General features: G+C 44.8%; 1 protein-coding gene across 1 annotated transcript in view; it reads left to right on the forward strand.

The window, feature by feature from the left end:
• Positions 1-17048, forward strand: part of PLCH2 (phospholipase C eta 2) — a 326258-nt gene that overhangs the window by 282603 nt on the left and 26607 nt on the right. The window contains 5 exon segments of the mRNA XM_054009469.1: positions 10294-10386; positions 11748-11848; positions 13200-13297; positions 14179-14361; positions 14825-14932. Coding sequence (XP_053865444.1) covers positions 10294-10386; positions 11748-11848; positions 13200-13297; positions 14179-14361; positions 14825-14932 — 583 coding nt within the window.

Here is a 17048-nt window from a genome sequence, read left to right on the forward strand (position 1 = left end):
GCAGGATCTCTGCTTCTTGAAGACTTCCTCGATCCAGCTGCTGGGGAGTTCGGTCCAACGTGGACCCCACCGGGAAGCTGGGTTCTGCATCAGAGCTTGCAGTGGGAGTCAGTCCTATCAGGCGGTTGCTGTGGCAATGACTGCAGCGAAAGTGTCCTATGTCCCAAGTGGAAGAATTTCTAGTCTCATCCTATTTCACGCCTGCGCCCATCACAGAATTGCCATGGAGCGGGCAGTCCCTGTTTGAGACTGAAATAGCAGGGATCTGGTTGCTCACAATCACTGGGGCAGGAAGAGCCACAAATCAACTACATTGGAGCATGGGACTGGAAAAGCTGAGGGAATGCAGGTTGGGGTCCTAGAGACGCGTAGGGGAAGCATGCGCAGTGCCTGTCCCTTCTGCACTTCACTCAGTACATCCATAGCTGCCGTTCAGGAATGTAAACGGTGGGGCGACTTGCATAAGGAAAGCACTCGGAGGCTTTATGATCAGTCTTCCCGTCTCTCCCTGAAACCCGGTTCTGTTTCATGTGGTGCCAAGCGCATTGTCACTTGAGTTGTTACGAGCCCCGCCTGTTCAGTAATCGTGTCACTGGGCAGAGAGGGTTGTCTGGTTTTGCAAGGGGCATGGAGTACATTTCATCAGACACAGCACCAGTCTGAGGGGGGGTTAGTTTGTAAGTCCATGTTTTATTATTTGGGAGGCTTTCGATGATGATGGAGTCAGGCGCATAATCACGGTTAATCCTGAATGATGGTGGGGAATCGTTTTGCCGCGTGGTTCTAATTTAGCTTGGAGCGTAAATGGCACTATTTGGCTTTCCCCTTAATCATAATAAATATTTGTCGGTCCACATCCACCATCCCCGTTTAGCATGCGGCATCGGATGCTTCGAGTGCAATGAGGCATGCAAAGCCTCTCATTTCCCTGTAATAAACCATTAATATCACTTTTCGGCACACGCACAGCCCTTGCCACTGCACCAGGTAGGAAGCAGGGAATATGTTTCCCTCTGGGCAGAGGAAGGAAGGAAGGGGAGAGAGCTATAGAGTTAATTTCATTCAAAAACCCCATTGTTGTTGGAAACTTGTGTTGAGGGCTAGGAGGTGGCAAACTGCTCACAGCCATTTCTGGGAGGGGCTGGGAGAAAGAGGCCGGCCAGGTTGAGTTTTGTTGAAGGGTTGGTATCTGTAAATGGCAGTGCGCATGGCAAGTCCAATCCAGCTTTATAAAAAGGATATAAATAAAATGTTGCCAGGTTGTCTCATTAAAGAAGAGAGATGAGGAAAGAGCACTGGGTGGGAGCTAACAGCCTGGCCCAGAGCTGGTGAATAATGGAGAAAAATGATTTGCACCAGTAAATGCCGTGCTCCTCTCAGGCTTTGTCTTATGGAAAATAGATGGGGGTGCTGTGTGTGCACTTTTGGAAGTTGTGCCTGTAGTTTTTATGGATGAGGCTGTTGTGAGCAATCTCTGCCACTTTGCTGGATGGCTGGAGATTTGCTTGTAAAAGGAGGGGAGGGAAAATGGTCTCACATTTTGTGTGCTGGTCAGAGCTGTGTTTGTGCTGCTAATGCAGCGGGGAGACATAATGCTTCTAAAGCCACAGTTTTCACCCCTTTTTTCATTTGCGGACCCCTAAAATTATTGAATGCAGGTGCAGCCCCCTGTAGAAATCTTAGACATAGTCTGTGGCCCTGAGGATGGAAACCACTGTTCTAGAGGGATAGAACAGAGCTGGCCAGATTAGAAAAACTAAGTGTTAGCCCTTTGCCTTGTTGGGAGGAAGGACGATGTCATGGTTAAAGCACTGGAGTGGGATTCAGCAGATGTGGGTTTAGTTCCCACTGCGTCTATGGACTCCCTGTGTGACCTTCAGCAAAGTGACTCATGCTAGGATTTTCCAAGGTGCTTAAAGGAGCTGGGTGTCCAGCTCCTTAAAAAATCCCAGCCTTAATTTAAAATAAAAAGGCCCTGCCTCAGTTTCCCTGTCTGTGGAATGGAGATGCGAACAATTCCTTTCTCCCCCTCTTTGTCTTGTCTATTGAGATTGCAAGCGGTTTGAAGCAGAGACTCTCTTGCTATGTGTTTGTACAGCTCCTACACAATGTGGTCCTGGTCTTGACTGGAACCTGCAGGTGGTATTATAATAGAAACAAGAATAAACATACCCTCTTTCTTCATTCCCATCACCACCAAAACCACTGTGCAGCTCCTGGCTCTCTTTGGATGGGGATTTGGGGGTGAAGAAGGCAGAGAGAGAGGATGGAGTCAATTAATCTTTTGCGTAAGGATGCCCCGCTGTCCATCTTCAAACAAGTCAATGTCGTGTGACCTGCATCCCATAACAGTTACTACACCAAATGATACCAAGCAGTGTAGTAGAATAGCATTCAAATAGGGGCTCTTCTCCTAAAGAATCCTACTATTTAGCTATTTATGGAAGGCACAATGGACAAATTAATTCATTGCTTTTTCCACCGCTTCAGCCCTATGTATAAAGAGGGGAAGGGGAATTGCCTCTTCTTTGAAGGGCAGCTGCTACTGATGGCCTTGTTCCAGCAAATAATTCAGCCTTGGGATGAGGCGCAGCGCTAGGAACAGTGCAGAAGGGCTCAGCCTGCAGAGATACAACGGCAGTCATTTAAACATTCAGGCGCTTAGAGGCCTCGGTACTGATTTGCACAAATGGGATCATGCATTACATAATGCTAAATAACAATAGCTCGGAAGCTAGGAACCGCATTCCAGCAGGAGGAAACTTGCAGTGTAAATATTTTGAGTCTGTAGCTTTGCAGGAGGCAGTGCTGCGATGTTCTGCTGCTGCAGGTTCACATCAAATCATTGCAAACCTCTTCTTCCCCTTTCTTGGCAGCAGAAAATAAAGCTGTTCAGATGTGGCGTAATGGCTTTCTGTACCCCTGGGATGGAACATTTAATCCTCTCTCTATCGCCAGTTTTCACTGGATTAGGGGTTGAATATGATTTTACATATTCAATGCATCCCTGTGTCAGGAAAACTCTGTTCTTGGCAGTGGAGTAAGTAAAGGGAGAGCTGTGCTCCAGGTTTAGAACTGGGGTCTGAATCTTGGTTGTCCGAGGGCATCAGTAGGCTCCCTAGGCTGGCTGTGACTCATGGGAGACAGGACTACAATGCAGACATGGGACGTAGGGAAGTGGTTAGAAATTCTGACGGAACATTTTCCATCTGAGAACGCCTCTTCATCAGAAAGTTTGATTTCAGTGAAGTTGTGACCGACCCCAGGCAGGATTTCAGTGGAGCCTTGTCCAGTTTCCTGCCCGCTCGCTTGCGTGGCTTCTCAGCAGCCCACCTGGTGGGATGCCAAGGAGCTGGAAGCCCTGCTCCCAGGATCACAACTCCTTAGCAGCCTGCACTCTCAGGGCTTCCAGGGTGTGGGGCAGCGTGCCACACAGACTACCTTGGCTCCAGGGTTCCAATCCCGTTCATGGAGAATGTCTAAAGTTTGGGGGTTTGTCCTGAATCAGAACAAAGCCAAATTTCAAAATATCAAAATCCTCCACGAAACAGAAGAATTTCTTTGTCCAGCTCTGATGGGACGCTTTGGAGAGAGAAGTAAAAGGCTAACGGTCTGAAGTGGTGACGAAGGGAGATGTTCCATCACCTTGTCCATTGGTATAATTAATCTATTGTGGCAGCAACTGAACCTCAGGTGGAAATTGGTGTTGAATTGACTGTGTCAACCTGAGGCCACTAGCACTGATGAAGCTACAGGATAATCCATCACTGCTAAAGCTGAGCCACTTCTCTTGCTGCAGGAAGTGGTTGTTCCTGCCCTGAGACTTTCCAATCTAAATAGACAAGACAGAGAAAGGCAGGATTATTATCCCCATTTACAGATGGGGAAACCGAGGCACAGAGGGATCAAGTGACCTTTTTCCTAAGGTCACACAGTGAGTTTGTGACAGATCTAGGAAATGAGCTCAGCTTCGTGAGCTGCAATCAAAACCACCCTTCCTCTCTGGGATCCTTTTGAGAGAAGGGAGCGAGTTTGAGACTCCCCTCCTCCACCTTTGAAACCTCTCCCTTCCAGATTTAATTTTCATCCTGGGGCCCTTGTCTTGGAGGAAGAAATTTCTAACTGTCCTAAATCTAATTCATGAATGAGGGGAAGGAAATAATTTCTTTCCTCCCACATCTCTGTCCAAGCGTGTGCATGTGAAATGACTTGTTTCATCTGATCTAGGAAACATTGCCATTTTGGTCTAGAAACCCTCGAGGACATGAATAACAGGTTCCTTATACCCTACTGATGATGTGGCTTGATCATTCTGACCTTATGGTAAATAGCTTACATGCCTTTTAGTTAACATTTTTCACTCCTGTACATCAGAGGCACTAGGATCTGTATGTAATGCTCGTTTTGCTCCTTTGTTTTAAGGCCACTGAGGTATTCCTGTGCCTCTCTGTATTTCGCTTCCATAAACTTCTCTACTGAGAGATCATGTCTGGCAATTTGGATGCTACAGGCTGGAATCAGCTCTGGTCTGGTCTGTAAGACCCAGGCACACCCTGGTGAGTTACCCCTCTGGAAATAAACAGAGGAAGAACTTGCACAGAATCTGGTAGGAATTGCCAAAATGCAAAAATTATCCAGCTAGGGATGAGCAAGGCCGTGCAGATTAACCCAAGTCAGCCCCTCACCTGAAACATGTGCGTCAGTGACCTGTCCTTGTCACCGCTTCTCCTCCTTGCTCTAGGCTGCCCTTTCTAATGCCATTTGGAAATGGAACTGCTGAAACACTGAGAGAGGCAGGAAAAGGCAGAAATACTTGTAAGAGGCTGTTCTGGTGAATTGTCTGTTATGATCAAGGTACACAGATGGACTCATTTTAAAGAGGCGAGTTTGTGTTTCCAAAATCAGAAGAAGATTGTGTGTGGGGATGGTTAAGCTGTTAAACCCTGGAGCCTCCAGAGTCTGTTGTGGCAGGGAATTCCACAGGCCAGCTCATAGCACTGGACAGGAGTATTTCCTCTCCCATCAGTTTGAACCTTGCTGTGTCTGCCTGTTGTTGTGTCATGCGGGAGGGTAAATAGAAGCACCGTCGCTACCTTTTCTGCAGTTGGTTCTCACGTAGAACTCTCTCTCGTGTCCGCAGGGGCCCAAGCACTGGGATAAACGTCCAAATGTTCTGGGTGACTTCAATCAGAGACGCGCGTGAGCTCGGAACCTGCGGGGTTTGCCTGTCACCCTACAGTTGTTGATAAACCGTTGTGAGGGGACTCCTGAGCCTTCAGGGCTGTCCACCCCACTCTGTCCTGACTGGTCCTTCTTGTCAAAGCCAAGAGAAGTACTCCTTTGAGATTGCGACGGTTCGAGGGGCACACAGAGCTGCCAACTCAGGCTTGAAAGTCTTGCCCTGACATTATGTTATTGGGGGATTTGAAAACGTTTGACAGACCCTATTTGTAACTCTAATGCTTCCTGACTGAGCAATGAGAGCAAGCGCTCTGGGGGGCCTGGCTCCCTGCCACCCACCTTTTGGCGTGGGGCTGGGCTTTCAGATCCTGTGTTCTGTGGACTCCGTGCAATTTCCAAGACCTCTTCCCCGGCATGGAAAAATTCTCCTGATCCTGGAAAGGTCACAATTTGCAGGAGCAGAGAGCCTAGATGATGCTCTTACAGAGACTCTGAATACTTGTGGCTAGAGCTGGTGAACCTTTTTTATAAAAATGCAGATAGGATGCCACTGGAACACTCAGTAAATTCATGCCGATTCTGCCAAATCGTTTTTGGTCATAAAATCCTGAGAAAAATAGTCTAAAATATTCAAAATGTTTCATTTCAACATTTTCTAAACAAAATGTTTCAATTTTTTGGTTCAAAACAAGTTTTTATGTCAACATTTCTCCTATTTTTGATTTTTTTTAAATAAAATTATCTAAAAATGGTTGAAATCCAGATGAAACATTTTGGTTTTGTCAAAACGTTCTTTGACCCAAAATGATTTTTTTATTATTATTATTTTGCTGAAAATTTTGAAAAATGTTCATTTTGGTTCAACCCTAAACTAATTTTTGTTAATTGTTTTTGGAATTGCCAGTGAACCAAAGACTATGATCCAGTTCTATTTGTGGTGGCCCCCAAGAACCCCGCGCTGAGCAGGGATAATTAACTTTAGCGTGGGCTCTAGAATGTTCAGTTGCTTTTGATTCTAGAATTGACTCCCGGTTCTGGCTAGGTCAGATCACTATTGATTTGTCAGCTGTCTGCAGTTGTATAACATGGTTAAACAGCCTGTCTCCGTGTGTTCAGTGCACACGAGCATTTATTTTAACAACATCTACACCTGCTCTGACAGATTGTCAGGAATCAACTATTTATAAATAATGCAGTTTTGTAATATGCTTTTGTAAGTTATTAAAGAGATCTTAATAAATATTTTATAACTAGAAATAGCCATTTTTAATATTAAAGAAGAAAACCATTTAAGTAGTTCAAACCCCAAATTTGCCGATATATGTAGGATAGATGTTCTCTCTGTTCTAAAAATGCAGTAGCTATGTATGGAAGAGATGTGATGTCTTGGCTTTTTAGAGACAGGGCCGGCTCCAGGCACCAGTGAAGAAAGCAGGTGCTTGGGGCGGCCGATGGGAAGGGGCGGCACATCCGGTTCTTCTGCGGTAATTCGGCGGTGGATCCCTGAGTCCCTCTCGGAGTGAAGGACCGGTAGAGCTGCCGCCGAAGTGCCACCAATCGCGGCTTTATCTTTTTCTCCCCCCCCCCGCTTCGCCGCGTGGGGCGGCAAAAAAGCTGGAGCCGGCCCTGTTTAGAGAGGAGAGAGATTCTTGAAAGTTAATGTAGGTCAGACCTAAGAGAGGCTATCCCAGTAATTAAGTATCGGGGGTAGCCATGTTAGTCTGTAGCCACAAAAACAACAAGGAATCTGGTGGCACCTTAAAGACTAACAGATTTATTTGGGCATAAACTTTCGTGGGTAGTAATTTGGGCTTGAATAGGGACTGGGAGTGGCTGGCTCACTACAAAAGCAACTTTCCCTCTCCTGGAATTGACACCTCCTCATCAATAATTGGGAGTGGACTACATCCACCCTGATTGATTTGGCCCTGTCAACACTGGTTCTCCACTTGTGAGGTAACTCCCTTCTCTTCATGTGTCAGTATAATAATGCCTGCATCTGTAATTTTCACTCCATGCATCTGAAGAAGTGGGTTTTTTACCCACGGAAGTTTATGCCCAAATAAATCTGTTAGTCTTTAAGGTGCCACCGGACTCCTGGTTATCCCAGTAATTGGATACCTTCTTCCTTTGTTTGCAGGGTTGATCCCAGGATATTAAAGATCAAGGTGGGTGAGGTAATATCTTTCATTGGAGCAACTTCTGTTGGTGAAAGAGACAAGCTTTCAAGCTACTCAAGTGGTGTTAATGGGCCACTTCACTGGGAATGGGCCCTTGAAATATGTATTAACTACTTATGCTAAATAATCTATTCTATCTTGACACTCTGAGTACCTCTCCCAGCCCTGAAGAAGAGCGCTGTATGGATCAAAAGCTTGTCTCTCTCACCAACAGAAGTTGGTCCAGTAAAAGATATTACCTCACCCACTTAGACCTTCTTTCTTTGACATTTATTTTTTAAAAGTATGGTCTCGTCCCCCCACACTTCATCCCTCACACTATCAATGGCCGTTCAGTAAGTGGCATAGCTTTCTGTGTGTAGGACCAGTGCCCTCTAGAGGCATGAAGCTTTCTTGGCCTGGAAAACTCTATTGTGTGCTGCATTAAGAGTGAGGATAGTTTAAGCCTCCCTTAGGGAACTGTCCTGTAGAGTTTAATAGAAAGTAGCCGTTCTATGGGAGGTTGTGGAACTTTCTAAAGAATTCTCTCCATGCTATAGAATGCTCCAAGCTTACATTTGAAATTTGATATTCATTTTTATAGTTCTAGATCAACCCTATTGGCTTCATCACTACTCAATTCCGTAGGATTTTTCCATACAACTTGGAGCATTTTAGATTTCTTCAGTTGGTTTGCAGGGCACCCCGGGTCTCTTTAGGTTATTCAGCGAAGTTTATCCCCGCTCTGTTTTGGAAAGCTGTTTGGTTGGCACTGTGTTGGATGTGAAAGCACTTTGCTGACCATAGCTGATGGGTCTAATGCCCAATGTAAGCTTTAGGTTTTAACTGGTAAATGCCAGTTTTTTACTAGTGAAATAAAGATGCATCCAAACCAGCAAATATTGGTTAAATCAAAAGACACCTGAGAATAGTTCTGTCACCATCTTTCTCCTTGTGCTCATCGTGACCCACTACTTGGTTTACTGCCATGATCATTGCTGCACTAGAGGGACCCCTGAACAGTGGGACTATATGTATCAGGAGCAGCAAAATATGTACTGGAAGTAACAGAATGAAGCGAAGACCAGGCTGTGGTGTGGGGCTCCCAACCTTTACTTAATATAGTGGAGTCCTGTCAAATTTCAGTCATTTGACGTAACATGTAAGGATCAATATGAATGTCCCTAAGGCATATCCTCCCTATTTCAGCCTCAGTGTATTAATGTCCCCTATCTTCATTGGCCAAAGATATGCCAGCAACCCTGCTTATACTGTTTAACTGTACTTTTACTTACCTGTGTTGTTTGGTTTCTTTTTGTCTGCACCCAGAGACAGGACAGAGTCTGCTCTCGGGTGCTTATAAATCCAGAGGTACTCCACTGGAGTTGTTGACTCTTACAACACTCCAAGATTTGTTTCTGACTGAGAATATTAAGAAAATAGAAAGGAAAAGCATGTTTCCCTCTGCTATAATGTTTTGTCATGGGTCTTTGTTGGTACTTTGCCTTGTTTATGTAAAAGCTATTTATGAAGAAAAATGTCTCTCCTGTTGATGTCCATTTAGAGGTCTCTTTCTGCTTTTTAAGGGTGAGATATTTTTATTAGCAATTTTTATAGTGAATGCTTGATACAGGAGGATAATCTTTCATTGCACATGAATAATGGAGTGTGGCAGTCTTTGGAAATGCAAATTGGAACTATGGAGGAAAAGGTGTTTAGCAATCTACTTTGTTGGATTTTATTAGCTTTCTGTATAAATTGTTTATTAATGACTTCAGCTTCCATAGCTGAATGCACACAGTTAATGATGATGCCAGGTGAGCAGCATTGTCAGAGACACAGAGCTTTTTTTCTGGCTCCAGCACAGAGCAACCGGAGCGTGAAATATACACAGGTGACTTTTTTTTCTTTCGAGCAAACAGAATTTGTTTTCCATTATAAAGTGCATTTAAAAGTGTGGGCTTTTTTGTGTAAGAAAAAAGTGTCTATTCTGTTATTTCACATTTTTAATTTTATAATAACAGTGATTTATAAAAATGTACTCAGCCCACTGACTAAGCTGGATGAACTTGAAGCACTGCTACTTTAGAGTTTATAATTAGCCACAAAGGGCTTAGGGAAGGTTGTTACATGCAAATTAGAAATGTTCGAGACAGGTTACTTAGCAAGCATCTTGGAACTAAAGCTAAGCTAGGCTTAGAAACAGAACTCTGCTTCCCAAGTCTTGCTAGGGCTTGAGTTGGTGCATACTTTTAAACCTAGCTGTTTTTGTAATGTATTGTGGAGTGTAGTCCAGGTCAGGGCTTGGCAAGTCCCTGTAGGGACTGCAGTAGGCAGAACAGGCTGTGTTGAGCCAATCAGGGAGACAGGGAACCCCAGGTTCTTGTCTACATCCAGTGGCCTCAGTGAAGAACCTCCCTTTAGCATCGTAAGAAGATTCTTTTCTCTTCCTTACGGTGAGGGATCCTTTCATTACACATCCTAGCAAAAATACAGCCACTCAAACAATGAGCAGAATTGTTTGACCTGATCCTGTTAATCCCAAAGAGTAGACTGCTCAGCTATTGTGAGACAAGTAAATCCCATTGGTGTCTGCCTTGCAAAACAATCAAATATTGGTGCATGACACATAGTTTGTCGCCCAATTTTTGCCACGATGGACAAGGTAATGAAGTTACCAGAGGCTGGTGCATGGGTACTTTATGTGATTCTTGTGAAAGTGCCCATGGACTGTGACTACGCCAGCAGAAAAGAGCAGTTAATAAGATCATGCTGCTGACTTGAAAGGTCTTGCATTGAACTGGTAGGGGAGATGTTGGTATAAATCGGAGTTATGTTGAGGTTTTAGGATGGATTTTTCAAACTTCTGGATGTATTTCAGTGTGGTTCTCTGCAGCACTGCTGTCCTGTCTGCTATCCTTTCATAGTCTCTCTTGCTCTCTTCTTGCTATAGAACAAACTTGAGGATGAAGTGGAATCTGGGGAAGACTCAAGCACCAACAAACGGTACAGCCGGTCGCTGATGGGCAGCTTTTCCAAACGCAAGGTTAGTCTCTCAACAGATAACTTCCACTGGGTAGCAGAAGAAGCACTAAGCTCCCAGATACGTATGTATCTGTGGGGGGGGGGGGGAGGGGGTGTGTGGAGTGGGGGGCAGTTGGAGAGAGAGAAGGAAGATATAATACACACAAAAATAACAAGGAGTCTGGTGGCACCTTAACGACGAAAAGATTTATTTGGGCATAAGCTTCTTCATCTGAAGAAGTGAGGTTTTTACCCACAAAAGCTTATGCCCAAATAAATCTGTTCGTCTTTAAGGTGCCACCAGACTCCTTGTTGTTTTTGTAGATACAGACTAACACGGCTACCCCCGATATATAATACACACAGTCTGACAGAGTCCCACTCCAATGGCCAAGCAGGCAGGATGACCAGTTGCCTTTATTCTTAACAAATTGCTTAAGTTCACGTCAAATGCTGACAATCTCAAGCTATCAGATCCAACCTGCAAAGCACTAAAGTTAATTTAAACTGCGCTACAAGAGTTTATTGCAAAGTGCCTTAGAGTAACAATGGAACAAGAGAATCCTTTTCTCACGCTCTCTCTGATCATAGTAATCATAGTAGCACCAATAATAATTCCCCTTTAGACAGCACCTTTCATGCTAGCATCTCTAGTCCCATTATGAAAGGCTCTAACCCCGAGCTGTCTCGTCCACGTGTGCACAGATCAATTCTGGTGTAGTGCAGTCTCTTGGAGTAAAAGGTTACCATTTCCCAGTCCCTGGAGGAAACATGCTCCTTGAAAGAATGAAGCAGTATTGCATGGGGCAGCCTGGTCAGCTGCTCAGATGCTGGTCTGATGGGTGTGGCTTTGAAAGCTAGCTGGCCCAGATCAACTCCTGTGCCAGAATTTTCAAAGATGACTAAAACTCTGTGTGCCCAACTTGAGGGGCCTGTTCTTCCCAAAATGCGTGCTCAAAATCTGGGCCCCTTTTAAAGTCCCTCAAGTTGGGCACCCATAAATCTCTAGTCACTTTTAAAAATCTGGGTCCAGAATTATTTGCCCCCATATGCAATCGCACAACCAACATGGCTCGCTTGCATATGAATGGCTAACCTCAGACTAGCAGATTCATCCTCTGACAAAGGCTTTCCCCTTTTATCACCCTTTTCCTTTTCTAGCACCCACTTTGAATTTTGCAGACATCTGTTTGGTTGCTCCCCCTGCACACAACTTTTCAGAACAAATCCCAGGAGGTTTGCTCCGCTCTGCTCGTAGCACTCAGGCACACATGACTAAATCTGTATTTATTTTTCACACACCCCACCCTTTAAATGTTTACATAAGCCTCTGCTGAACAATCATGCCTGTTTTTGTACCCTGGTTTTGTTTCCTTTATGCAGAAAAAAGGAAGCAAACTGAAAAAGGCATCCAGCCTGGAAGAAGGTGAAGATGACCTAGACTGTCAAGGAAACTTAGCCAGGGGTGCGGTGCATTATAGCAGGTTGGTAACAAGGAATCCTGGCACACAGAGGTGTGTATACAAGTGTAGCAAGTTTGGGTGCTATAACTGTATGATGGGAAGCCCATGTAAAGATAGATCCAAAATGTTTGTGGCTCCATCCTCAGATTAGTCTCCTGACATGGCTCTTCCTAATTTGTCAGTGGATGACTGAGCCAGACCTGTTGTTCAGACCTGGCTTGAGGTTTCACTACTTCGCCCAGCTCTAGTGTGAAGATGTCTTTTAAGTTGGTGTAGCATTTTAGCCATGGTAGCCTTCCTGTAGCACAGGGGGTTTGTGGTGAGCGCATGAAGCCCGTGGCTGTTTAATTTGTTAAATGACATTGCACCAAAGAGTCAAAGTGCTGCTTTGATTTTGCTTTTGAAAATCATCCCTTCAAAACACCTGAAGCCAAAGATTTTTTTTTTTTTTTTTTGAGATTATCTGGTGGGTTCCAGACACTGGAAGCAAGAGGTCAGATGGAAATCAGGTTGGGATGCTTAGGAGAGATTTATTGGGGCTACCAGGAGAACTGAATGGAGGGCAGAAGAAAGTGTGTTGGAAAAATGCCAGTGAAGCAGCCAGCAGCATTGTCGGAGAACTCCATGCTGAGATCATAAACCCACTCGGCACATTGTGGCGTTAACCTGAAGCAAATGGGAAGGACAGGGCACCAAATTCTTTGGTATTTAAAATATACGTCCTTTAAGGACTATCCTATCCTATCAGTTGGTGGTGAAAAAGACCTTTTCAAGGGCAAGTCCACAATTCAACCTCCTGCCTAGCAGCATAGAGTATCTGCAACATACCAGATCTTAAAGTATAACTCTTAGCCAGAAGTTCAAGTCTTTTCTTGGCCATTAACATACAAGAAGATGAGGCTCTTTGGCCCAAATTTTAAAAGATATTTAGGCATTGCTGTGCTCAGTGTTGTGACGCCTAAGTCTCATCTTCCAAAGGGATTTAGGTGCTCAGGAGCCAACAGCCCATTGACAGTCTTTCTGTGTGCTTCCAGCGCTGGTTTAACCAGAAGCCTGTATTGTTACAATGAGTCTTCATGTGGTGTCCCTACAACTATGGCATAAGAACATAAGAATGGCCATACGGGGTCATACCACAGTTCCATCTAGCCCAGTATCCTGTCTGCCGACAGTGGTCAATGCCAGGTGTCCGAGAGGGAGTGAACAGAACGGGCATAGCAGTACTCCGTATTGGAAGAGACTCCTCCCTGTATTTCATTACCCTGCCAGTTATTTACAAAACTAAAGTGGTTTTTTTTTTTGGGGGGGGGGGGGGGGGGGAGGAATTGCCTCTTGATCAGTTTATGGGAAACGGTTTGTTTTCTTCACCCAGGATGAGCAGACAGAAGAAAACAATGAAGCTTTCCCGGGCTCTCTCTGACTTGGTGAAGTATACAAAGTCTGTTGGGATCCATGATGTTGAAACTGAAAGTAGGTTGATCTAAGTATCTGCTAAAAACTAACTGCTCTGCATAGAGCTTGGAAACTGGCATGGAAGGTTTATGTTCTTGCACCTAATTTTGATTATAAACGCTTTATTCCAAGAGGAATTTGACAGCAGAGCTGCATGCAATAAATCGGTGTCATTTCAAAGTGGCCAGTCATCATTTGTTAAGACTTGGAGTCTGAAATGTGAATCTGGATTTGTGCAGGAACTTCATTAAGGTGGATAAAAATAACCACATGTTGTAGTAACCCATTGGCTACTGCCAATTGCTAGAAAGGCTGCTGTATGCCAGTTTACACTTTAAGAAGCAGGATAATTCTGAAAGGACATTTATGCTGCTCCCAACTAGAATTTGTGGTGGTTTGGAGAGGAATCACTACATGAGAAATTTTAATCTTCATTACAAAGCAATAGGAAAATCTCCAGAACTTTGGCTAAGTATATGAAAGTTCAAGTGCTGCTTCAAAACAGTTGATTCTGCAAAATGAAACTGCTTGGAGATTTTAGCCCTCCTTGGATGTTTTCTGCACCTGATCCTGAGCAGAACCAAGAAGTCCAAATGCCACCTGTAGCAGAGAGAAATATTAAGGGATTAGGGGATTTAAACTTTCCTCAAGCCATCCCTAAACCTCAAAGATTTGGGTCAAGTTCTGTGTGATGATTCAGATCATTATTGTACCTGACCTGGATTTCCCACCTCTAACTCTTCCATGCATGAAACAAAATGTGGTGATGGAAGAGAGCGAAAACCATATCTGATCAGGTTGTATTTGCAAGAAAATTATTAGTAACTGATGGGAAGTTGTTGGAGGGGATTGTTTTTAAGGGGAAGCCATCCCCTTCTAACTTTCTTCTCTCCTTGCAGTCTCTTCCAGTTGGCAGGTCTCATCTTTCAGCGAGACAAAGGCCCACCAGATACTCCAGCAAAAGCCAGCACAATATCTGCGTTTCAACCAACACCAGTTGTCCCGCATCTACCCGTCTTCCTATCGCGTAGATTCCAGCAATTACAATCCCCAGCCCTTCTGGAACGCTGGTTGCCAGATGGGTAAGCAAAAAGGACGTTTTGTTTTATTTTATTTTTTTAACTAGGTGGAAATCTCATGCATGAATGGGGTCCCAGAATCTTTCTTTGAAAGAGAGGCTGAACAGAAAGCCCCAGCAAAGACCCCTAGGTTACCTGATCATCCAACTCTCCTGACATCTGGGTCTTTGGTACCTGGGGTATTGTCTGTGTCTCTAGTAGGGTAGGATGCCTTGAGTATGCATATGCCTAGTGGCAACTGGTGGCTGAGACATGGAAAGCAATGCCCTCCTGCCCACATGCAAGAAACCCTACAGACAGGAGGAAAAACTCTCCCTGGAGCTATGCTATCTTGGGTTTACGAGGAGAAGAGGGTCCCTGTTCCAACATCTCTGGCTCTCTGTCACCAGTTTAAAACATACGTAGGTTTTCTTTCCTGCGAATGCTCTCAACAGACTTAATGTCATTGCGTCCTTCTTTGCAACAGTCGCATTGAACTATCAGTCAGAGGGGAGAATGCTGCAGCTGAACCGGGCCAAGTTCAATGCCAATGGGAATTGTGGCTATATCCTCAAACCGAAGTGCATGTGTCAAGGTAAGGAAACGCCAGCCAGTGAGGGCTGCAGAGGGAGAGGAAGGTTCCTGGGGGTGGGAATGGTACTTTCTGAGGGAAAGATGCGTGGCACTGCTATGCATTGTGGGATATGCCAGCAAGCGATGAGAATGGAAGTAGTAGAGTCAGTAACTCATTATGTTTGGGCTTGATTTTTCCAACGGTTTCTGAAGTTGTGTGAGTGTAGGGGAGTGTACATGTACAGCTGCTGGGCGCTTTCCTCCAGCCTGAGGAAACTTCAGGCCTTATCCTGCTCTTTCGCTGACATCAGTGAAGTTGTTCCTGAATTACACTGGTGGAAGTGAGAGCAGGTTTGGCCCAGTATCCCCAAGTGTCTCTGAATGCATTGGGATGGATTAATTTCCCCCCAGTACATGCACCATAGACTTATTCGTTAATACTTCTTGACAGTAGAGACTGCATGTACTGTCACATGGGCTGTGTGTAACTATAGGCACATGAAACGTCATCTAAGGTAGTCACAGATAAGTGAAAGCTAAATGAGGCCCATATCTCCCCACACACGAGAAAGACTCATCCTCTCTACAGTGTCCATATTGCGATGGGCTGGAGTTATGGAGGTTTTCCCCCGAATGGAGTTTGGATTGTATTGCTCTAGGGATGGTGCCTGCAGCAAGGAACCTACGCACCTGCCACTACATACTAACCACTGCTCGCATCCACAGTGATAGAGGGATTGGGATCAGTATATAAAATATCCGTTTCTTTGATCTCTATAAGGCTTTCACTCTGTAAGGCACCGTCTTCTCCCCTTCAGCCCAGCCAAGTCAGGCAAGAATTCACAAACCCCCACAGCACTAAGTGCTTCCCTGTCCGTTCTCTTTAACGAAGACAGAATCCCAATTTAGAGCATCAGCTGACAGGTAAATGTAAGTTGGGCAGGCTCTGTAGCCTCGAGGGGTGACAAATTGCTCTCCATCTAAATCCACAAAACACAGCACGGGGAACCAAACATTATCCTACCGGAGAGATTCCGTAGTAAACAAAGCTGGAATAGTATTGACAGGTATCCAAAGTAGTACAGGGATTGGGACCCAGCCCTCACAGGAGACGCATCTCTTGGTCCTGCTGCATGTAGGTTTATATAATTGTTTGTCATAATAATCATCAGATTTTGGGGTGGGGGTTTCAAAACCACTTGAGTGATGTAGGAGCCACAAGTCCTATTGAAAGTCAGCAGGACCTGGGTTTCTAAATCACAAAGGGAATGTCTACACCACAATTAAAAACCGGTGGCTGGCCTGCAACAGCTGACTCAGGCTCGCGGGACTTGGGCAAAGGGGCTGTTTAATTGCAGTATAGACATTCGGGCTCAGGCTGGAGCCCGGGCTCTAGGACCCTGCGAGGTGGGAGCGTCCCAGAATGTCTACACTGCAATTAAACAGCCCTTTAGCCCGAGCCCAAGCCAGCTGGCATGGTCCAGCCATGGGTATCTAATTGCCATGTAGACATACCCTTAGACATCTTGAAAATTACACCCTTTGTCAGTTATATTTTGGAATTTTAGAGGAAGGGGGCTTTGTTTGGTTGGTTTTTTGTACAGTTCTCACCACTGCAGTCTTACCTTCACTGTGGTGTTCGTTACCACTTCCTAAGGAAATGCCATGGTAACCATATCTACTTGCAAAAGCAGACATGCAAAAATTGTACACCGATTGCCATTACGTGCACTCAGAAGTTACAGGGGGTGCACTTTTATTAAGTCTAGTTTAATTAAATCAGTTACACTAATGTGCTTCAGGGTGGTAGCTGTGTTAGTCTGTATCAGCAAAAACAAGGAGGAGTTCTTGTGGTACCTTAGAGATTAACAAGGGTTCTAGCCCACGAAAGCTTATGCCCAAATAAATTTGTTAGTCTCTAAGGTACCACAAGGACTCCTCGGTGTTCTTACTAATGTGCTTGTGGTTAGAACAACTCTTAAGCGGAGCCTAGTGGGTGTGGAATGTTTTATGGGCGTGCATAGGTCTGTGCAGGTGTGGTCCTCCTTTAGGCCTACACTACTACACTTTATGGGATGCGTAATGACTATCTCCCTTGAAGGCACCCAGCTATTAAGGATCTGTGTGTTTGTTTCAAG

The sequence above is a fragment of the Malaclemys terrapin genome, chromosome 19, assembly GCF_027887155.1.
Source record: "Malaclemys terrapin pileata isolate rMalTer1 chromosome 19, rMalTer1.hap1, whole genome shotgun sequence".
NCBI lineage: Eukaryota > Metazoa > Chordata > Testudines > Emydidae > Malaclemys > Malaclemys terrapin.